The following is a 23,267-nucleotide window of genomic DNA, read 5'->3' as shown; positions in this document are numbered from 1 at the left end:
CTTGGCAACTGGGCAATCATCAGAGATGCAAAGGGCTCCTAGGAACCCCTCTGGCAAACAGAGGGGTGGAAGGGCCCCCTTTTGCTTCCTTTCCCAAACCATTCTTCTATTTTGTGGTGAGATTTACTTGTCTTGGCGACCTTGGTTGACATATCTTGAGAACAAAGTCATAATTTATTAGTATTCTCTATTCTTCAGAACTTTGCTGACAGACATGCTTAGAGAATGTATTTGGCCAGCATACTGGCGGTGATGACAGGTAGGAACTGTCACTCTGGGGTCACAGGCTTGGTGCTGAATGACTGTTGCTGCAGGAGGATGTTGGCAGGGTCAAGTCCCCCGAGTGGAAGCTTAGAATTTCTCCAAAGCTTCCAGGCGATGTCTAGCCACTGGGTCATGCTCTGGGTAACGGGAGTATACAGTGTGTGGGGAAGAAGAAAGGGAAATTGAACCAGAAAGAAAGGGGGAGGCCAGACTGACATAGGCCTGGGATACTGTGCTGGGGGTTTGGATTTTAGGTGATGGAAAACACTGGAGATTTTTAATCAAGAGTGTTGCATGTTCAGCTTGTGTCTTATTTCAATCCACAGGTAACCTTGAGGGGAGTGGACTGAAGGAGGAGGAGATAGGGTCCAGGAAGTCAAGTTAGAGGGCACTTGCCCCAGTCCAGCTGGCCATTGGCAGCAGGAGAGGGCATGGAGGAGAGGGGAGCACTGAGGGAGATGTTTCTGATGGGGAACATGCAAGCCTTGGAAGCCAGATGGGTATTTGGAGGGCAGAAGGGGGAGAGCTGGTCCACTGCAAGTGTGGCCCCTGGGAGACTAGTTGAGGGAAAAGTCAGTGTTCTGAGAGAGCAAAGGCAAGAGGAGGAATGTTTTAAGCAAAATGAGGAGGGGGAAGTGAGGGTGAGTGAGGGGAAGAAGATGAATCTGACCTTGAATACACTGAAATGGAAGTACATGTGTTACTTCCAGAAGCATTTGTCCAACAGACAGCTGGAAATATGGCTCTGGATCCTAACAAATAAGCTAGATTGGAGATATTGATTTGAGATTCAAATGAAGCAGCTACTGGAGGTATCAGAAAATTACGAAGCATTTGCCGAGTGGAGGGAGAGACTCCTGGTTGCCATATGAGGTGTAAATTGAGTTCGTCCACCCATCCTTCTAGGTTGCAAGACTGGTCTTAGAGAGAAGAGGCCCCAGGACTGCACAACAGTGTCCTTCTGCTAATGACAGGATGGGAGATGAATGCACGGCTGTTTCCTTGGCAACAGTCTTGCCTGGAAGGCCTGCGAGCAGTGTCTCAGCGACATATGGTGAGAGGAGAGAGGATTGAGTGTTACTATTGTCATGTCATCCTGTGCTGCTTTTGAATTGTCAACTCCAAAGGGAAAGCAGGAAGGCTCCGTCTGGGCTCTCAAAAGATAGTGAGCAGTGGTGGTCATCATGTGGCCAGCTTTCTGATGCAATGGAAGCCAATCTAATGGAACATGTTTCTAGAAAAAAAATGCATTCTCCCCAAAATGATGACCAGGCATAATTCTGCCCCCAAGCCTTCTGAGGATTTCTGATCAGCTGCTGGAATGTTTGTGTATAAATAAGTATTTGGGGTTGAAATTGGAATGAAAGGATCATGCCTTTTCTGACAAAGGGCCCACGTTTCAGCCGAGACACTTGTAACAAAAATCTGAGGAAAGATGAGGTGGGGGGGTGGTGGAGAGGAAGGTGCTCAGAAACCTAGCCTCGTTACTAGCATCAAAAAGCAAACCCATGATCAGTTTACAGGGGCATTATTACACATCGTCTGATGGGTTGCCTCTCTGCACTTTCCTGGGATTTTGTTTCCTGCTAGGAAAACATTTATTTCCTTAGTACGTCATGATTTGCAGCTTAGCTACTTGTTAACCCCTTTATAGAGATTTTCCTGAAGGCATTAAGTCAGGTTGAATGCAAGGTAACCATAGTGAGCGATGGGGTTGGGTGGAGAGGGAAAAGCATGTGCATAAAATAAGTCTGTTTCTTCTTTCATTGCTCCTCGGCTCACTCCAGTGAGGGCCTTTGAGAAATTGAATACAGAATGAGCTAAAGGGGTCAGACGATGGTGATGGTGAAACTGGTCATACGACATACCTGAACCTAACTGCTTCAGACACTTTCATTCTTGCCCCAAATCATAGTTTATAAATCAGTGCTCTGTCCCTCTATTGAATGATTGCCAACTGAGGTGGTGAAAGTAGAGTAGGGGAGGCCCAGAGGCCTCTTTGGCTGCCAGACCATATAAGTTCTTGGGGCTGTATCCATCTTGGGTGCCCAGAAGCAACTGTTTTGTCTTATGGTCACTACATAGGGCTGAACAAAATGGCAGCTAAAACATTTTCATAGAGTTGGCCGTGATTATCTCCATGGTCTAATTATGCAAAAATTTTTTTTCAAGTATACTAAAAAATGACTCTGGTTCTAAAAGGGTAATAGGAATATATGTGATTCAAGTTTTACTAAATGATTTGGGCCTATTGTGTACGTCTCTAAGTTATATTTTTACATATAAGCTTTGTTGATTGTCTATAATTGCTCTGTCCAATATGGTAGCCACTTGCCCATGTGGCTATTGAGTACTTGAAGTGTGACCACTCCAAACTGATAAAATATATACTCGAGTCTTAAAGACTTAGATCATAAGAAGAATGTAAAGTACCTCATTAATAATTTTTTCGTGTTGTTACATGTTGAAATGGTAATATTTTAGATATGTTGGGTTAAATAAAATATGATTATGTTTATTTTACCCGTTTCCTCTTATTTTTTAAAATGTAGCTATTTGAAAACTTTGACATTATGTGTGTGGTTTGCATATGCAGTTCACATATTTCCATTGGATGACACTGACCTATAACAGGTATAATGGACTCTTTCATAAAAATAAGCAAAATGAAATCTTTTAATGTAAAACAGGAATAATTCATTTACTTGACAATTTGCATTTTGAGGCTGGCCAATTTCATTTGTAATCTACTGAAGGATGGATCTCATTCACATCCCACGATACAGGTCCCAGGTTTGAAGTCAAGCTAAAAAAGAATGCCAGTGGTTTGGGATTCAGTTTCGTGCAGATGGAGAGTGAACGCTGCGGCCATTTCAAGAACGATCTTGTGAGGATTAAGCGGCTCTTCCCGGGGCAGCCGGCAGAGGAGAATGGGGCCATCGCAGCTGGTGACATTATCCTGGCTGTGAACGGAAGGCCCACGGAAGGCCTCGACTTCCAGGTGGGAGACCATGAGGGATTCAGCCCTGTGTGCAGGCTGAGGTCAGCCATGCTCCTTTCAGGGCCACCCACCATGGGGAATGCTCTGGGCTCCCAGAAATCACACGTGGAGCCTGGATTTGGATCATGTAAAGAGAGAAATTGGCAGAACATCCTCATATTAAAATTTCCATCTCAATTCTTAAGTATCTGACCTTGAGTAAGCCTTGCTTCTCATTAGGTTCGTAATGAAACTGAAGATAAAACCCTGGCTTCTGTGCTGGCTAAAGATCTCCTAACACACACTCCCAGAGGTGGGCGTGAGGGCTCAACGGGCTACCTTGGGTCCCTTTCTGCCCTCTTTCCCATTTCTCTACTAAATTTACCGCTTTGACGTGTAGTGTTGCATTGGTTGTCGTGTGTATGATCAAAAATGTAATAAAAAAGAAAGTAAAAAGTGGACATTTCTTAATCTTATAGCATAAAATCTCAATGAAATATTGTACATATCAGTCAGGGTCCTGGCAGAAATTGGGCCATTTGAGAAAGTTTAATAAAGGTGCGGAGATTGTTGGGAAACTCAAGGGAGAGTATAGAGCCCTGGGGCTGGGAACAGTGGGTGCAGTTATTCACCCTCCCTACCCCCCAAGTCCAAAGGGAGATGGGTAGGAGCAGTTACCAGATCCTAGAGACTGAGTGAGCTGGGTGGATCAGGGATATAGTCATCCTGTGACAACCCCATGGGGAGGAAGGCAGGAAAGCAAACCTGGACCTCCCTCTCCTCCTCAGCTCTGATCCCTGTTCACCCTCGCATTGGCTGAGCCCAGCAGGAAGCCTCTGCAGCCCACACAGGTCTACCTCCAGGGCACAGAGCAAGGCAGACGAAGGTGGAGAGTGGCTCTAGGTGGGATGGGGAAGGGTGGAGGATCCTCAGAACAGCTTTAGGGTGGGGATACCTCCATCCATCCTGCATCCTTCATCTGACCCAGGATCATCCTCTGAGAACTGCTGCTGGGCCAGCAACTGTACGAGGAACTGAAGACAGAGAGGCGGACAGTTCATATGGTCTGGTCTCAGAGCTCACGGGGGTAGTGGGATAGACAAGAGAACAATTCTCACTGCGGGAAATAAGTGTCATGAGAGATAAAAGGCCCTGCTCCCGTGCTTGCACCAGGGAACTGGGAAGGAGCCCGTTCTATGGCAGTCCATTGCAGCGGGGGCTACTGAGTAGTACCCAGATCAGTGGTTCCAGGTAGGGGTGAATTTGCCTCTTGGGACATTTGGTGAAGACCAGAGATGTTTATGGTTTTCACAACTAATGGATGCTACTGGCATCTAGTGGGTAGAGACCAGAGATGCTGCTCAGCATCCTGCAATGCACAGGACAGCTCTGACAACAGAGTTATCCAGCCTGAAATGCCAGTAGTGCTGAGAGGTTGAGAAATCATGGTCTAGATAGGTAATAAGAGCTATTCAGGCAACCTCATGCCCTGGGCTTTGAGCGGGTGGCTTGGAGCAAGAGGTTCAGCATGGTGGGAGCTTAGGAAGTGGGTGCAGGGAGGAGCAGCTGGGAGAGAGAGCAGGGTGAGAGGCAGTGGCAGGTAAGAACAGGTTTTGGGTGCTGTGTTTATGTTGAGTGAGGTGAGCCAGAGAGAGGGTTCACCAGGAGAAGAACCTGGTTATATGTGTATTTTGGAACGACTGCATGTTAATGATGTGGAGGAAGGGACGTGGGTGACAGTGGAGGAGGCAAGGAGCAGAGAGGAAGTCACTGCAGTTTCACAGGTGAGAGGTTCCGAGGGCCCGAGCTGACCCTGGGAAGAAGCTCAGGGCTGAGGGTCAGGCTTTAGAGATTGGGGTGGTGGCATCTACGTGACCGGTGGCCCCTGAGGTGGGGGTGGGTAGAGAGGGAAAGGAGGTTGAGACGGGAAGAGTCATTTGCTTGATTCACTCTCTCGCTGAAGAAAAGGCATCAGTATTGGCAGATGCTGCCATCAAAAGGCCCCAAGCAGACCTTGGCCATTTCCAGCTCAGCATCGGTGCATCATCTTTGTGGGAACCGCAGGCCGGTGGCCTTGGATCCATGCATTTTGGGAAGTCAGCGGTGTCCTCCAAAGTTCTCTGGAGCCAAGAAACAGATCAAGGTTGGGGGGGGAGGGAGGGGCCCGGAAGATAGTGGAGAGCACAGAGGAGGACACTTCACAGCCCTACAAGTAACCATGGATTTTGGATTCTGATAGGAGGTGCTGCATTTACTGCGCGGAGCCTCACAGGAAGTCACGCTCCTGCTTTGCCGACCGCTGCCAGGTGTGCTGCCTGAGATGGATCAGGGCTGGCAGGTAATGGGCAGTGCCCTGTGCTCTCTCCACATGCCTCAGGTTCATACACTCCTTTTCTTGTCTGGTGGGTCCTGAGAAGCCCAGCTTTGCTTTTGGTAGTGTTCAACGCCATCTACTTTCATTGGGGCAGGAAAGTAGCTGGCCCCCAAACCTCAATTAGTCTGTGACAAGTTCATGAGGTCCTACCTCTGCCTTCCCCTTCCTCTCCCTGCTTCTGCCTCTCCCAATGTTTGGCTCTTCCTGTAGATGGTTACATGTTTAGATCTTGGCTGTGAAACTTCTAGAGCCAGGTTCTCTGGCAGTCCAAGCACCAGAGAGGGGAAACCAGGAGCAACGGGAGTAGATAGAAAACCAAATGAAGGGAAGGTAAGAATTTCCATTCTGAGGAATAAAATGGAGAGAAAAAAAAGAAGGATATATGTCCACTCTTCTAAAACATGAATTAGGCATGTATGGTCTAGTGCAAAGAAGGGAAGCATTGGAATCAGGACAGTTCAGAATTCTTACATTGATGCCTGTATTAGGTTCTCCAGAGAAATAGAACCAATAGGGTGTGTGTGTGTGTGTGTGTGTGTGTGTGTGTGTGTGTGTGTGTGTGTGTAGAGAGAGAGAGAGACAGAGACAGAGACAGAGAGAGATTTTAAGGAATTGGCTCACGTGATCATGGTGCCTGGCCAGTCTAAATTCTGCAGAGCAGGCTGGCTGGCTGGAAACCCAGTGGGGAGCTGGTGTTGCAGGGTGAATCCTAAGGCAGTCTGGAGGCAGGATTCATTCTTTCTTGGGGAGCTCAGTCTTTTTTCTCTTAAGGTCTTCAACTGATTGAACGAAGCTCACCAACATTACAGAAGGTAATTTGCTTCACTCAAAGTCTACTGATTTACATGCTACTCTCATCTAAAAAATACCTTTACAGAAACATCTAGATTCGTGTTTGACCAAATATCTGGGTACTGTGGCCTAGCCAAGTTGACACATAACGTTAACCATCACAATGCCACCTGTTGAATCCTTGGGCACAGACTCTGCGGTAGAGATTGGAGTGCAGGAGGTTTATGGGGCCGGCTCTTGGGAACACCCTTGTGAGGGCAAGAGAAGCAGGGCTGGGCGGAAGGGGAAGTAAATGTGTTGCAGCTGCAGCAGGGGCCTTGGCTGACCTCACAGGGAGCTCTGAAGCTGGGATGGCCCCACAGAGCTGTCCCGAATTGGGACAAAAGAGCCTGTACCTTTACTCTCTGCATCAACCAGCACTGGGGTAAGAGCTGCCCCAAGGGAGGGGGCCTAACTTTGGCCAAGGCAGTCCCCTTGAGCTGAGCACAATTCCTGGGGAGGGGATAGCTGTAAGCTGCCAGCAGCCAGCAGTCCTGGCAGCTGGGGGCTGATGGCCTCAGTTGTGGAGGGGGATCTGTGTGAGCGCCCTGGAATCACCTGCACCTGCTCTGTTTGCTGCAAGGACCTTGGGCACTTGCCTGACTTCTCTAGGTCTCATGATTCCTCATCTGAGACGTGGATAAGATGAGGATAAAATCAATCACTTATCATCACTGAGGGTGACAGTCACTAGAGACAGCACGGGGACTTGGTGACCCAGATCCTCTTGATGCTTGGACTCCAAGAGGTCATTTGATACCAACTTTGGTGAGAAAAGAGCTATGGGAAGGAAATCTGAAAGTTTCCAGTTGCCAGTTTGGAAAAGAAGGTAGATGACAGCAATTGTGTTAAGCAAATGAACAGGGCAGGGGAGGGTCAAGCTTCATACACACAAAGATCAGGCCAAGGGGCTGGTACCCAGTGTTTTTGTGAGATATCTGGTAATGCCAGGGAAAGAGTTGTCCTTCTGTCCTGGAGAAGAGCTCCCCCAAGGAGAGCCCAGATGCATCTAGTGGGAAGGGCTTGGGGTGAGGAATGGTGGGCATGCTTCCTCTCTCCTCATACCTGAGGACCAAGTGCAAGAAGAATTTTCCTTCATTCACGTGGCTCCAGAGGTCAGATTGAAGACCAAGGAAGAGAATATTTAGTTCAGAACTAGAATAAAGCAGTTATGAGAAGGAGGCGGCTGTGCAAACATCTGGAATAAGGTCATTCCAGGCAGAAGGAATAGCAAGTGCAAAGGCTCTGAGACAGGAATGACCTGGAGGTTTGAAGGACACAAAGATAATGGTTGTGCCTGGACAGTAGCTAATGAAGGGGAGTGTGGAATGGAGGAGTTGTAGAGGGAGTCAGGGACTGCACCATGTGTGACCTTGTAGGTCTTGGTAATGTGCTGATTCCATCCTGGCTGCGACAGGAAGCCACTGGGTTGGGAGGGGTGGGAGGGTGAATGGTGAAGCAGGAATGTGGCCTCATCTGGTCTGTACTTTAGAGAGGTCACTTAGGTTGCTGGTGGAGATGGAGTGGAGCAGGTAAGTTGGCAGCGATTCAGGTGTATTGTGGCTTAGACTCAGGTTGTAGCCAAATAGCTGGTAAGTGGTCAGATTTGGGATGTGACTGGGAGGTAGAGCCCATGGGATGACTTTTGGATTAGATATGGGTGTGAGGACAGAGAGTAGAGTTTGGCTTGATCAGCTTGGATGAATGGTGGCACCACTTACCATGATAGGATGTGCTTGGAGGGAGCAGTTTAAAGTACATGGGGGAGAAGAAGTAGCTCTTGACAGCGTGTAAACTTAAATGTTTGTGGAGCATTCAATGGAGATGTCTGTTAGGTAGTTATTTGTGGAGAACTGGTGTGAGGTCAGGGCTGGAAAAAGCGAATTTGGAATTGTCAGCAAATAATGCCACTGAAAGCCATAAATTGGATGAGATCACCGCGGGAAGGAGTACAGAAAAAGTCAAGAAGAGGTCTGAGAAGTGAGCCATGTGACACCCCAACACTGAGCGGTCTGGTCCAAAGAAATGAGACAGCACATGAGACTGAGAAAGGGCCTGGGAAGTGGTCCAGGTAAGGGCGGAGTTCAGGGTAAACTCAACGTTTAAGTAGAGTAAATTCGTAAGGGACATTCTCAAGAAGGAGGAGGGACAAGTTATGCTGCATGTTGCTGAGGGTTAGAGTGAGATGAGGACAGAGAATTATCCTTTGGCTTTAGAAAGATGTAGGTCACTAGAGATCCTAATCAGAGCTCTTTCAGTGGAATGATGGAGACAGAAGCCTGGTTGGAGTGGGTACAAAGGAGAAGGAGGGGACACAGAAATAGTGAGTACAGACACTCATTTGAAGAACAGAGAAAAGGGGTGGATTGGTACCAACTTTGGTACCAAAGCAATATTTAGATTTTGCTCAGTGTGCACCGTGGATCCAGTAATCCTTAGCATTTCTTTCAATAGACACCTGTGCTCTCAGCAGACAAAGAATTCATCAGGGCAACATGCACTGACTCAGAGCAGAGCCCCAGCCTGGATCAAGAGGACAGCCAGAGGGACAGTGCCTCCGCAGATGCAGGGGAAGGCCTGGGTCTCAGGCCAGAGTCTTTCCAACAGGCCACCAGAGAGGCACAATGGGACCAAGACACAGAGAGACCCTGGGCCACTTCCTTGACTCGTCCTCGGGATTCCTACCCTCATTTATTGAGACTTCACCAAGAAATGGATGCATCAACATTGGCTACCTCTTTGGAAAACGATAGGAGGCAAAACTGCTATTCAGTTTGTGATATCAGGAGACTTGAAAGGTAAGGATCACTCCTTTGCAGACATATTATAAATTGTATGCATGTCATTGCTAGAAATTACAATCAAGCAATTAATAACTATGCTCAGATGCTTGCTGGGCCAGGACTGTTCTGGGCATTGTAGGGGAGGAAGAGACAAGAGAAGCATGCAATCTGGAGCTGCTGTAACCACAACTTGTGAGCTTTTGGGAAAGCAAACCCCACCCAGAGGTCCTCCAGTACCCTTGGAGACTACAGATGGCAGGCCTTGGGGTTTCTTCCCCACATACAAACCTTTGTCCTGCATCCCTCATGGCCTCTTGAAGCACCATGGTAAGAAAGAGGTTCCCTTGTGTACATCATTTCTATTGCTAATATAATGCTTTATAATCAACACCAGCTTAAGAAAAACAAGCAAATCTACATCTTCAAAACCAGACTGAAACATTCATTTTAATAGCCATTTGTTTTTTAACATAGTCTGCATTTTTGTGCTCATCCACTTCTCAGTCCTGTTCTGATGGAAAACAAACTCTTTCATTCAGTTTGATGAGTATTTTTACACATAGCCAGGGTACTTGGAAACCTGTTAGGAGCAGAGAGAGGGGTACAAATACTGAGAGAGGGTGAGACATTGCTCCTAGGAATGTGCTAACTAGATGCATGGGCACAACGCAGACAAACAACGGGGAACAATGGTTTGTGTTTGACACCGTAAAAACCCATTGATATTAAATAGCTCTTAACTGTTGGTCATCCTAGAAGATTGACAAGGGCAAATCTACAGGGACTAGTAGGTGACATGAACTCTGAAGCAGCTGGGGTAATGCAATTAGGCAGGGTGAGATCCGTGACAGACAGGAGCCAGGCATATGTTCCTAGAAGCATCCAGATACAATTTTTAAAGTACACTGTATTGTGCCAAGCAAACAAAATCCAGCTCCTCTGCGGAGTAGAACAGAGTGGGCAAGCACGTTCATCAGTGGTGTTCATTTTCATTGTTTGAAAATGCACAAGCACGAGTGTATGTATAGTTCCTTACATTTGCATTCTAGGCAGTAATTGATGTACTTGATCAAATGATAAAGGAAATAACCTACAGAGATTTATCCAAGGACAACTATTCATATGATCTTGTAGGAAATATAAAAGGAGCTGTACTTCCCTGTAGACATGGGGCCACTCTTTTGGATTTTTAAAGGTTTTACTGATAGATAGTTTGGGGTGATGGACTGGATTATAAAGTGACTCTAGGATTAGGTACAAGCCTGGAGTTTGACTTGCCATGTGCCTTTAATATGATATAATTATTACTTATTAATAATAGTATTTAAACTAATTATTACTGTAGGTTGTCACTGTTTCATTCATGGACTCACAGAAATTCAGGGTTGTTCCATATAAAAATGGTCTCATCTAACTTCATATCCCATGCTGGAATCTGCTCTGTGACATCTCTGAAGTAGAGGGCCTGCTTTTGCTTGAATATCTCCAGGGAGGCAGAAGTTGCTGCCTATTGAGGTGGCCCATTTTATCATCGTGTAGCTGTTGATCAGAAAGTTCTTCCTTATACTGATGTGAAAATTGCTTTTCTCTATCTTCTACTCATAAATCCTGATATGTTTTCCTCCTATGTTTTTGTCATTTCTTTTTTAAAAAAATAAGAAACATCACATCATTTTATATTTCTGAATCAAATTAAATTTGGCTTAGCATTCCTACTTGCAAGGGTAACCAGATGTCCAAAATCTGCCATCCTCACAGGGGGCTGCCCCTTCCTAGAGTTATACTAAGAGTTTCTTCACAACATTCTGGTGGAGCCCCAGATCATCATTCCGTCTTGGTTGTTGCCCCATGCTTGCTGCCCAGGCCATGTGGTCCATGGAGTTACAGGGTGGCAGCCTTGCTATTCTCTGCCCTGACTCCCTCCATCACCAACTCCTCCCCCTTGTACTTACCTCCCACAGACCTGGTGATGGCAGCGCTCTGCCTCTTCACATTTCCTTTTACTGTGTTTCACTTGTACTGCGTTTTCTCTCTTCCATTCAGGAACCGTTCTTTCTCTACAAAGGAAGGACTCAAGCCATATTAGTTTCTCCTCCAATGGGACCTTAGCTTGCACTTAAAGCACATATAGTTAGTGACTGCCCCCTACAGGAGGAAAAGCATGGCACAGGCTCAGCAATCCCTGGACACAGTTCCCCCAGCTCCTGGGTAGGGTCAGAATTACGATTCCAAAGTGGGTTTGTGGTTCTTTGTGGATCTCCCTTGAATATCCACAGCTCAGTTCTGAGGTGGCTGCCCCAGGTAACTGCCTCTGGTTTCTGGCATCCCTGAGTGAAGTTTTCTTTCTGCAGTTTAGATCAAAAAGAGTACTGACTTCTTGATCATATAGCCCTGGTTTCAGCTCTACCACTTACAGTGTGTCTGGAGAGTTGTCTTTCCTGAGCCTGAGGCTTCTCAAATGTAAATGAAGACCGTGACAACTCCACAGGGTGCTGTGCCCTTCAAAAGAAATAACACATGCAGAGCACTAGTCCAGAGCCTGGCACGCACGCAGCACGAACTCAAGACAGTTTTCCTTCCCTTTCCTGAGCCATTTTCAGCTAAAAAACAAGTCGCAATCAATTAAAATTCCCAGCAAACTGCCAGATCTTACCACCTACCAGGTGGTTACTTCCTATAGTCTAGTGGCTGCCAGCACCCCAGCAAACCCAGAGTGTTCATGGAGAAGACGAAGTTTTACTCTTCTTTCCCTGTTCTCTTCTTTTACCAAACTGTACACATACTACTACCATACAGTAGTAGATCGTCGTAAAACATGTAATAAAGCAGTACAGTACATTTTCATGGAGGAACACTGGAATTGTGTATCTTCCAGAGAGAGGACTTGGTACTTGGCTGGAGTTGCATCTTATGCAAGGGTAGTTTCTAAAGTAGGGCATAAGGTAAAATCATATCAAGTCACATTACCCTGAACATCACTTTGGGAGATGTGATGTTTTTCTCCCTTGGTGTGGGAGGAGATTACTTTTTCTTTGGTTGAGCCTCAGATGAAGTCTGGTGACTTGCATTTATGGGCCATGCTGACTGCAGAATGCTTATCTTTAAATGCTAGCCTCATAGGAATGAAGGGATGGCAGATTCAAGTTTCCCACTCATGTTCAATTCAGGGCTTAAACTCATTGAGTGAGAAGTTGGTCATTGCAGAGTGTTTAAGGTTATTTCTCTTCCCTTCCCTTCCTTCCTTCCTTTATCTCTGTCTCTGTCTCTCTCCCCTAGCATATATACTTATATTCCTGTAATTAAAATGCATCTATTTTCAGCAAGTATCATTTAGAGAAGGTGAGGATATAAGTCTTCATGGTTATTTAAGAATGCAAAATGAAACCAGGTCCTTGAAATGAACCTAAAGTTACTGTATACGTTCTGGGGAGGGCAGTGTTCCTGGAATAGCAAAGGATGATTAGGAGATTAAGGGTCTAACTCAACTGCAGCTGCCATGCCAGGTGCAACCTCAGAGTAGCTGGCCGAGGGTTGAATGAGCTGCTAGGTGAGCAGGGCTGTCAGTCAAATGGGAGGACACAGGGGACCCCTGTGAAGGCCTGCTCTGCAGCCAAAGTGTGACTGAGAGGAGTGAGTGGGGCAGGTGCCTGGCCAGGAGTGGCAGTGGTCTAACCCAACAGAGCAGAGCCCATGGCAGGCTGGGGCTGGGCGCTGCCTTCAGCTGGGTTCTCTCCGCAAGCTGACAGGCTCCCTGGGGACACCCCCATACACACCCACTCTCACAACTCCTCAATACTGAACTCCAGCTCAGGATTATCAACTGAACTTCACCCCCAGCGATCCACTGAACATCTCTACTTGATGTCTTAGAAACACTGCAAACACAACCCCCCCAGATGTTAAACTTGGCACCGGCAGGAAGTCCCAGTGGCACTCACCAGGCTAATGGGGATGTGGAGCGGGCCTGGTGCTGGAGAGCTGGGGAAGGCTGAGCCTCACATGAAGAGACACAAAACCCGACCTTGTTGTGAGTTTACCCGCAGTAAATAGGGCAATTACAACACCCGGTATTTCAGGCCTGAAATGCCATCTACTCATTTGACTTGTCTTCCTGAAAGGTGAATGTGATTTTGGTGGCTCAGGTTTCTAAGGCACAGCCCTCCTGGGACATTGGGCATGGTGTCTTCCACTCTCAGTAAATACCCTGTAGCAAGCAGAGGCTTCACGACGATTTCACTGACCTCAGAGCTGAACTGGGATTCCTTTCCTTAAAAGCAGTCGCTGAAGAATTGCAGGATCTGGTGGGAGGCCTGGTGCCAGGGCCCTGCCAGCTTGTGTGGAGGAGGCAGCTGGGCACACCTGAGGAGACCCAGGTGGGGTCTCCAGATTCTCCTCTAAGTACCATCTGTCTACAGGAGGCTCCTTTTGTCAGACAGCTTGGGAGGGAGAGAATGAGGGCAGGGAGGAACTGAGGTCATAAAATGTACCCGGGGGTAAACAGAGAGCTCGGGGCACTCTGATCCCTTCAGGTTCTGGATGGAGCCCTGCTGCATTATCCCCAGGTCCCGAGCTGGCCTTGAGCCCTGGGGGAAGGACTCTGACTCTCTACCTGGCGTGTCCACATGCCAAAACATCTTATCAAATTCTCCAAATCTCCAAGTCTCACCCCTTCCGGGAAATAGGCTCTGCCTGGTGGGCTCTCTTGGGCCTTTCTGGACCTCTTCTTGCCTCACTTCCTTTTCCCCGTGCCCACAAGCAAACTCCAGGTCAGAGCTCCAAGAGCAGCCTGGTGGCCTGCGTGGAAGGGTGGATGGAAAGGCAGTTATTCTCCCTGAGATAATGGCCAAGATGTCACCCTGGAGACCACTGAGCCCCCTCTGGACACCCAACGGACTTGCCTCTTGCCTCTCAGGCTGATGGCCTCCCTGTGTCTCTCTCTGGGCAGGGCCAGTAGCTGGAGCCCCAAATCCAACCTGGAGAGCAAGGAGCTTATTACAAAGGTTGGAGGAGCACGGTGGGAGGTGAGGCGTGGACAGCCAGGCGCTGCAGTGTTGCCACCTGCTTCTCCGCAGCGAGGGAAGGAGAGGGTTGCTGCTGGGGGGCGGGGGAGCAGCGGCAGGGTGGGCCTGGGCACCAGCTGGATTTCCTGTCCTTTGACCAAACTTCCGTGGTATTCCCTCCCTATGTTTATAAGAAAACACATTTTCTGCACAATTTGATCAAATACTTTAAGGTGTTAAATCAATTTTTCCTTAAAGAGCTTAGCAATTTTAAGATATTGTTTTCTTAAAGTGAATGTTCCCCTTTAGTCCTTATGCATATGGTCTTCTTTTTAAACACATGTGCATGTATATTTACAGGAAATGCCCATTTACATGAACTCTGTATCTCTCATGAGCAGAAATGATGTCTCTTTGACAGCAAAACTCAGGTTGGGACCAACACTGCAGCCCTACTGGGGAGGAGGGCCAGCTACATGGGTGTTTGGGGGCTTGTAGCTATAAGGAGGTGCCAGCGCTGATTTTAAGGGAAAGAGGTATTGCAGGAAAGGGAAAGGGAGGGCAGGGGCACTGACAAAGCCAACCCATTGATTTGGGGACGGGGAAGGAGGCTGATAAACAAGGATCCATGTATTTGGTACAAAGCTCAACCTATGTGCATTTCTTTTAGATTCTCCTACTCATCTTCTCTAACCAGACTCTCGACAGATATTTTCTGAGTACGCTGTCTGCATGTTGGAAGCACTGTGCCCAATGCTCTGTCATCTTCATGGACTGCTCTTTCTAATCAAAAATGTGTGTGGTGACTTTCGGTGGCCCCTGGAAGGCTTATTCTTTCCCTGTTGCTTCTGCGTCTTCGTTGCCAACCAATGAGCTTCACCGTTCATCTGCTTCCTATGTCACACAGGGACTAAATGTCACTCCAGCTGGCTGCCTCTCCAAATAGGCACTGTTTCAGTGCTCTGAAAAGGACCTGATATTTGGGCAGAGTGCTTTGAAGGTCACCTGCTTGAGTTGTTCCCAGCCTCTTGCTTTGGCCCTTTCCATCTAATTCCTCTGTCAAAATAGCAAACGTAATCATAGTAGTAATCATGACATCTTCCATTTACTGAGAGCCTTACCCTGTACCAGGAGCCATGGGTGGCTGTATCAGAATTATTTAATGTAAGCATCCCCATGCTCCTATAAGTTTCTTAACCTTCCCATTTTTCAGATGAAAAAACTGAGGTTCTAGAGAAGTTAATAAACTTGCCTGAGGTCTGTCTTCCATAGGAAGCGTCAGTCCTAAAACTGGGTCATAGCTCTGCTTTTGATCAATGTCCTCTGGCAAGTTCCCCCATTGTCTTCTGGACTCGGTAAGGAGCTCCCCCTGCTCCCATAAGGCTCTGTGCTGCCTCTAACATAGCACTTACTGCCTGATTCTAACATTTGTTCACTGCTCGCTCTTCCCATTAAATCAGGGGCTCTTCTAGGTCAAGGGCCATGCCGTATTCACTGTTCATCTCCTGACCCCAGAGCAGTCTCTGGCAAGAACTGTTTCAAGCCTGGCTGGCTTGCCTGTGATGTGTCATGATGAGCATCCTGAAAGCAAGGGAAGGTGGGGAGAGGAATTTCTGATCAATGCTGGAAGACACGTGGGTTTCTGTTTTCTAGTCCTGAATTGTACAGTGATGATGATGAAGGTGACGTGTGCCATCTACCTGAAGTCCCTTCTCTCACCTTGGAGGATGAAACATATCCTACTATCAACTCTACATTGGAAGACCAGCTACCCTGTGGAGAATGTTTGAAGGCAGATTCAGGGACCATTCCTTTACCGCAGTTCTGTCCTTGGGGCACTTTCTCAGAGTCTTTGCCTCCAGAAGAGTCCCATGAGAGTGACAGCGAGTGGGAAGAACTTGAGGAGGCTGAGGACCCAGATGATGGCACCCTCAGGTGGGTATCACTCTGTCTGGGTGGAATGAGGCTGGGCTGAGTTCTTCTAGTGGGGCTCAGTGTCTCCACTTTGGCTGGGTGATGGTCTATGCACATCACCATGTTCCCCTTGCAGTCCCTCTTCGGGTCATACCTCATCATGGCACTTTCATGGTACATGTTCCATGGCAACGACCCTATGAGATAGGGTTATTGTCATTCCCATTTTACAGATGACACATTTAGGACTTTCCTAGGGTCATATAGTAAGTGACAGATAAGTAAGTGACAGTCAGAATTCAACCCCAGGTCTCCCACTCCATGGACCCCCTGCTCAGTGCTCTCCTCTGCGGCCTCCTGCATGTGGCTGGGCCCACCATCTCTCCTCGGGCCTCTCTCTTTCGGTGGGTTGCTGGTAAAGTTCTGATTCCTACTTTGTCTGCTCCTGACTGCCCTTGGGCTAAATGTATTTCAGAGAAGAGTCTTGGTATCATGTAATGTGGCCCTTCTCAACAGCCCCTGTGCCTCAACACAGTGAGCTCTTTCTTGATCAAGAAAGTCAAACTGTTGACACAAGGTGCTGCCAGAAGCTGGGACTGGGTGACCAGGCTGGAGTCAGATCAGACTGATGAAGACGTGGGAGGAGTAAGTGTAATAAAAACCGTCAGACTTCAAGTAGAGAGGGTTAAACTCTTGACCAGTTGGTAAACCACCCAGCATTCTGTTAAAGTGCCTACAACATAGATAGTTCCAATATTTCAAAAATGCTCAGTGTTCAAGAAACTTTCAGATAAATACATTTTCAAGACACATCGAAACTTACCAAGGCACTGGCTGTGAAGGTTTAGGTATAATTGAAACACACTCGTTCACTTTCATTTCATTGTGTCCCAGCTACATTTTCATCGCAAATGATTGAACTGGACTCTTAAAGGACAGTGGCAGGCAAGCTGATAAGGTGGGTGGATATTTGAAATTCAAATATGACGAAAGGGCTGGTTCTTTTTTTTTTTCTTTTTTTTTTGTTAATTAATTAATTTATTTTTGGCTGTGTTGGGTCTTCGTTTCTGTGCGAGGGCTTTCTCTAGTTGTGGCAAGTGGGGGCCACTCTTCATCGCGGTGCATGGACCTCTCACTATCGTGGCCTCTCTTGTTGCGGAGCACAGGCTCCAGATGCGCAGGCTCAGTAGTTGTGGCTCACGGGCCTAGTTGCTCCGCGGCATGTGGGATCTTCCCAGACCAGGGCTCGAGCCCGTGTCCCCTGCATTAGCAGGCAGATTCTCAACCACCGCGCCACCAGGGAGGCCCCCGAAAGGGCTGGTTCTTATCTGAAATAGGAAGCAACACATTGGTAGAGGAGATGACATGGAGGCTTTGAAGACCCTGTATGCCATTTATGGGGAAGTCAGACACTCTGACAACTTTGGGAATGATGCATTACAGATTCACGAAAGTGTGCAGCAAGCAGGGAGCAGCTTATATGTGGAGGGCAATCTTCCCAGAGGGGGCTCCTCAGGGCTGGGGAGCTAAAAGAAGATAGGGTGAGCAAAGCTTTGGGGATCCACAGGGCAGTAATTAAGGCCTATAAATGTTAGTACTTATGAAATGTCCCAGGAGATCTGCAGTGCCGTGGGGGGAGGCGGCAGAGAGCAGGGCTCCAAGCCAGACTTCGCCACTCACTAGCTAAATGACCAGCAGCAAGTGACTTTTAAACCGTCTAAGACTCAGCTAACTGACTGCCAAGTGGAGATAACGAAATCCATCTCATGCTGTTCCTGGGAGGGTTAGATGACAACGTGGCTCACATGTTTAGCACACTGTGTGGCATATAGTAACGACTCAAAAAGTGTTAGCTACTTTTAATCATAAAGTAGGAAATTACTGCAGTGAGATGATGCAACCTTATTAACGCATTCAATGCCGTCGTTTTTTTCTCCATGTAGACAAAGGACTGGTGCCCTAACATGGGGTGTGCGGTGGGTGAGGAGAAGTACTGGTTTATGGCAAAGGTGTCAGGATCCAGGGTGGATGGAATAGCCCTCAGCTATGGATGTCGGCTTGGGACGTAGTTAGGCTGAGTCCTGTCACAGTCACTTACCTTCCCTGCTGACAGAAGGCGGGCCTACACGTGTGGGTGCTCAAGGCCTGAGTTCTCAGACTGGGCTCCATGGAGCTGCCCACAGATGTGCTTCAAGGCACCTGGGGCGCTCTACAGTTAGAATGTTGACTTGCTGCTTCTTTTGGAAAAAGCAGCTCTTAACATTCTCCAAGTTCTCTAGGAGAACAAATCCCCAAAAGTTAAGGGCCTCTGTTGTATATATTCTCTCTTTCATCCTGGAAGTACGGAGAAGCTTTGGAGGGTATAAGAGGACTTTGCTTATAGATGGAGTCATGCATCTTTTAAAACTGTATAACAAATTATTTTATTTGGTCCTTTTAGATATTAAGACAGTAATAGTATATAGGTGGTTTCTATAAATGATTTAATTTAATCCTCATTTCAACTTTGAGCAGTATTCTTATTCCTCTTTTATAAATGGGGCTTGGAAGGTTTATTTAATTTGTCCAAGATCATACAGCTAGCAGGGGCAGATTCATACTGCTGCTATCTGATTCTACTTTTGGTGCATTTTTACATTTCCCCTAGAATGTGCCTGTCCACATAGAGTTGTGTGACACATGTGTCTTTCCATCACGTGTCATGAGTCCTACTATTTCTCTCTTATGAGGCTAAAACAACCCCTGCTGTCCAGTGGGATTAAGAAGGAAACTGAACTGTTCTGTTCAGGGAAGGCTGCTGGCCAAATGGCAGGGTGACCCAGTAAAAGCTGCTTATTGTTCTAGGTGAACAGAGAAAGTGGGACAGTCTCCCAAGGCAGAACCTGAGGGTTCTGCCTAGACATCCTTCTGACTGTGATCACATGGGAAAGCCCTCAGATGTTGGTCCAAAGAATGTACCCACATACTCCACAATAAGGAAAGAGGCCAGTGGGGCCCTAAGAAGGTGACCTGGGATGGAGTGTCTGGCCCAGTTGTTAAGAAGTAACTTCAAAAAAATCATGCCTGTCACTTCTGAAACTCATTTTGAATAGTGGTCGTGACCCCTCTTCAGTTCTGGGGTTTATGTTGAATAAAGCTCTGTGTGTGTATGTGTGTGCACATGTCCTTGCATACTTACAGGGGGCTTCGCCTGGTGAAAGAATTTGAGAATCAACCTCCTACATCAAGATAAGCCAGGACAGGGTGCAGTCTCGCTGGTGCACTGGTCACACTTTCTGGGACAGATGCCTTGTTCCAGTTGGCACTTTTGGGTTCTCCATTGGTTGAAGGAGTTTCCATGGTTTTCAAAGTGCCCCCAGTTCCCTCGAGGGAATCTGCTGAGAGACTTGGCTCAAAGGCCATGGGAGTAATGTGTTTTGTCATCTTTCTGTGTTCTTCCTATGCAACTCCAAATGGTTATACATTCTTTTAAAAACATTTTCCTTTTGGGTTCTAATTCTAAAAATTATATGAAAGAAAAATAAGATGGGAACATCTCAAAAAAAGGAAGAGTGAAGTGGCAGATCCAGCATTATCAGATATTAGGACATATAGCCACCACCATAACAAAAAAAACTAAAAAGCTAAAGGTTGGAGTTATTAAGTGTACAAAAGAAATAGACCTGGAGGACCACAATGTGAGCCAAGGAACACTCAGTGCTATATAATGGGGGACGCATGGCAATCAGTCTCAATGTGGGGTAGGGAGCCCAACTTCATAGATTGAACTAAGACAGATGGAAAAGATGACTTAGATTCAAAAGTCACGTCATCTACTAAAATTACATACAGCTTGATTAAATAAAAAAGCATAGGAAAACTGGTAGAAAATATATTATAGTTTTATCAGATCTACAGAGGAGTAATAACTTCCTCTGGCTGCCAGCAATTGACAGAGTATAACAAAGAAGAACTACAGTGTTGACAATATTGAAAAAGTTAAAACTTCTGTATAGTAACAGTGACAAAATTAATGTAAAAATAGGAGCAGTGGGGTTTCCGTGTACCTCTGGGACCGTGGTCGCTGCCCTGCGGGGAGCCTCAGGACATCATGGGCTCCCAGTTTTTCAACCTTGAAGTCTTCTACAATCAAAGCAAAGAGAAGATTTGTGGATGTTGAATATGCAAGGAGCTAAAGAGAGAGAGATTGAAAGAGAGATTTGTCCAGGTTGGGTGAACAAGCCTGCTCCAGAGCAGGATGGCTCTGAAATTGATTTGCCAGGGATTGCATCAAAGAGATCCCAAGAGGATGAATACCAGGATTCTACATTTGAAGAAAAATATGTATGTAAGAGCATGAAGGAAAACCCTCCCAGAGAGGTTCCTGGACCATGCCTTTTCCAAGAAGGTTTTGGGGGAATAACTTTCATCCACAAGGAAGCACCTCCAGAAATGACTAGACAAGAATATAATTTTGAGAGAAGCCCGCTTTTGACCTCAAGTCTTGTTACACATCTCAGGGTTTCTACAGAAGAGAGCCTACATCAGTGGGAGACAAGTAGCATACACACCAATGAGATTTCAGACCAAAGTAAATGTCAGACCCACTCTACACAGAAAAAATCTTGGAAATGTAGTGAATGTGGAAAAACCTTTAATCAGAGCTCATCCTTTACCCAGCATCAGAGAACTCATATGAGACCCTACACATGTGAGGAATGTGGGAAAACTTTTAGTCGTAGTTCATTCCTTGTTTGACATCAAAGAATTCATACCGGAGTGAAACCATATGGATGTGAGCAGTGTGGGAAAACATTTCGATGTCGATCATTTCTTACTCAGCATCAGAGAATCCATACTGGAGAGAAACCGTATAAAGGTAATGACTGTGAGAATTCCTTCTGCAATCATTCACATCTCACTGAACACCAGAGAATTCACACTGGAGAGAAACCTTATAAATGTAATAGATGTGGGAAGGTGTTCAGTCAGAACACACACCTCATTCATCATCAGAGAATTCACACTGGTGAGAAACCTTATTTATGCAACGAATGTGGCTCTTCTTTTCACAAACACCCAAATCTTACACAACATCAGACAATTCACACCGGGGAAAAACCCTATAAATGTGATGAATGTGAGGACTTTCCATACAAAGTCAAACCTCTCTCAGCATCAGAGAATTCATACTGGAGAGAAACCCTATAAATGTAAGGAATGTAGGAAAGCGTTTTGTCAGAGCCCATCCCTTATTAAACACCAGAGAATTCATACTGGAGAAAAACCCTATAAGTGTAAGGAATGTGGCAAAACTTTTGCTCAGAGCACCCCACTCACTAACCGTCAGAGAATTCATACAGGGGAAAGACCCTACAAATGCAGTGAATGTGGTAAAGCTTTCATTCAAAGCATTTGTCTTATTTGGCATCAGAGAAGTCACACCGGAGAAAAACCCTATAAATGCAATGAATGTGGGAAGTGCTTTAACCAGAATACCTGCCTCACTCAGCATATGAGAATTCATACTGGAGAGAAGCCCTATAAATGTCAAGAATGTGGGAAAGCCTTTGCTCACAACACGTCTCTTACTGAACATCATAGAACTCACACTGGTGAGAAGCTATATAAGTGTAGTGAGTGTGAGAAAACCTTCTGCAAGTATGCACACCTTAGTGAACATTACAGGATTCACACTGGTGTGAAGGCTTATGAGTGCATTGAATGTGGAAAATTCTTCAGACATAGTTCAGTCCTTTTCAGACATCAGAAACTTCACAGTGGTGAATAAACCTGGCATTCAGGTTATGACAGTTTCTCTAGAGAGAGTGACTAGGAATCCGGCTGGGAAAGAGGGACAGGAAGAGTTCCTAGAGGGAAGGATAAAGGAGCCTTTGATACTGCACTCAGGAGGGTATTTTGAGAAATGGAGGTGGGAGCTTGGAAAATGCACAGCCTACTTCAGGTGGGCATCTGGGAATACAGGAAAGAAGCTTCTACTTTTCAGAGAAATCCTTGCTCTTTGCCATTCCTTTGTCTCCATGGCACTCTCATACCTGGAGGTGCCATTTAAGTTAGCACTGTGTTTCCCTTATTACACCCCTGCTTCACCTTCCCAACTTGTCACCTGTGTTCGCTGGTCATAGGCTGAGGTGCTTTTCCATTTTGATTGTCAGCGTGAAAGAGGCAGCAGCTCTGAGGTAGTTCTGAGTAGCCTCCAGATGCCTGAGGCAGCTCTGACCATGCCACTGTGGGGAGGCTGCCCATCTGTGGAAGTGTTCCCATGAAGAGGAGATAAAAACAAGTGAAAACAGAATCCTTAGTCATTCATCTATTCAACAAATAAGGGGATATGTGGCAAGAGCTGGGCTGATTGCTACAGAAAAGTTGGTGAAGAAGGCTTTTATCAGGGTGAGGGAGAGCTTCCTGATCCTTTCAAGCTGGAGGGTGACTTGGGGCTAAGAAGGAAATAGATCAAGAGAGACTTCTCTTGAATGATGTCAGTTTGTGGGAAGGAAGTCAGATCTGCTCAGAGAGTCGCGGAGAGGAAGACCTAACCTCTGTCCCAGAGGAATATTATCTTACCCAGAAAGAAAATGGTTTGTGCTAGGCTGCTAGTGGTAAGAAGCCTCAGAGCAGGAAGCCTGCCTGTGACTGAGCAAGCCACCCACATATCCCTGTCCTGGACTAGGGTGTACACCTGTCTCTTGTAAGTTTGGCTGGGGCACTAGGGCACAGGGACCAGGGGAGAAGGGCCCACTAGGATTAACAAAGTGGGACTTGGTTTGTTAGCCTTTAGAGAGGAGAAAGCATTTGTGATGAAGTGGTCACCGTAGTGGGGACGGCTAGGTTTTGTGTAATCATGGCATTGGTGGCTCTAACCATGGATTCATTAGATCTCAGATATTTCTGTTTTTATTGGGCCTCTTATTCCAGGATATTTATCATTCCCTGCGGATTAGGAGTATCTAGGGAAACACCTCTCCTGGGATGAATTTGGAAAGAATTCTAGAGAGAATTACCTCTTTTTCAAATTCCTGAAAATTGAGATAACACGGTTTGCCATGACTGTGATGGTATTTTCTTCTTTTGAGAGAAAGGAAGGGCATGTTTCCCCTTTATTTCCCCATTCTCTTTCATGT

At 46.5% G+C, this 23,267-nt stretch overlaps 1 protein-coding gene across 1 annotated transcript in view; it reads left to right on the top strand.

Moving 5' to 3' along the window:
• The window catches only part of FRMPD2 (FERM and PDZ domain containing 2), a 79,594-nt gene extending 63,618 nt beyond the window's left edge, over nt 1-15,976 (top strand). The window contains exons 24-28 of the mRNA XM_082407150.1: nt 1,171-1,318; nt 3,051-3,265; nt 5,484-5,582; nt 8,904-9,247; nt 14,903-15,976. Coding sequence (XP_082263276.1) covers nt 1,171-1,318; nt 3,051-3,265; nt 5,484-5,582; nt 8,904-9,247; nt 14,903-14,951 — 855 coding nt within the window. The 3' untranslated portion in view covers nt 14,952-15,976. The remainder of the gene's footprint in view (nt 1-1,170; nt 1,319-3,050; nt 3,266-5,483; nt 5,583-8,903; nt 9,248-14,902) is intronic.
• Nucleotides 15,977-23,267: the final 7,291 nt, after the last annotated feature.

This window comes from Balaenoptera borealis (assembly GCF_965194805.1).
Source record: "Balaenoptera borealis genome assembly, chromosome: 10".
Lineage (NCBI taxonomy): Eukaryota > Metazoa > Chordata > Mammalia > Artiodactyla > Balaenopteridae > Balaenoptera > Balaenoptera borealis.
The sequence above is the reverse complement of the archived record's forward strand: the minus strand, read 5'-3'. Positions and strand labels throughout refer to the sequence as shown.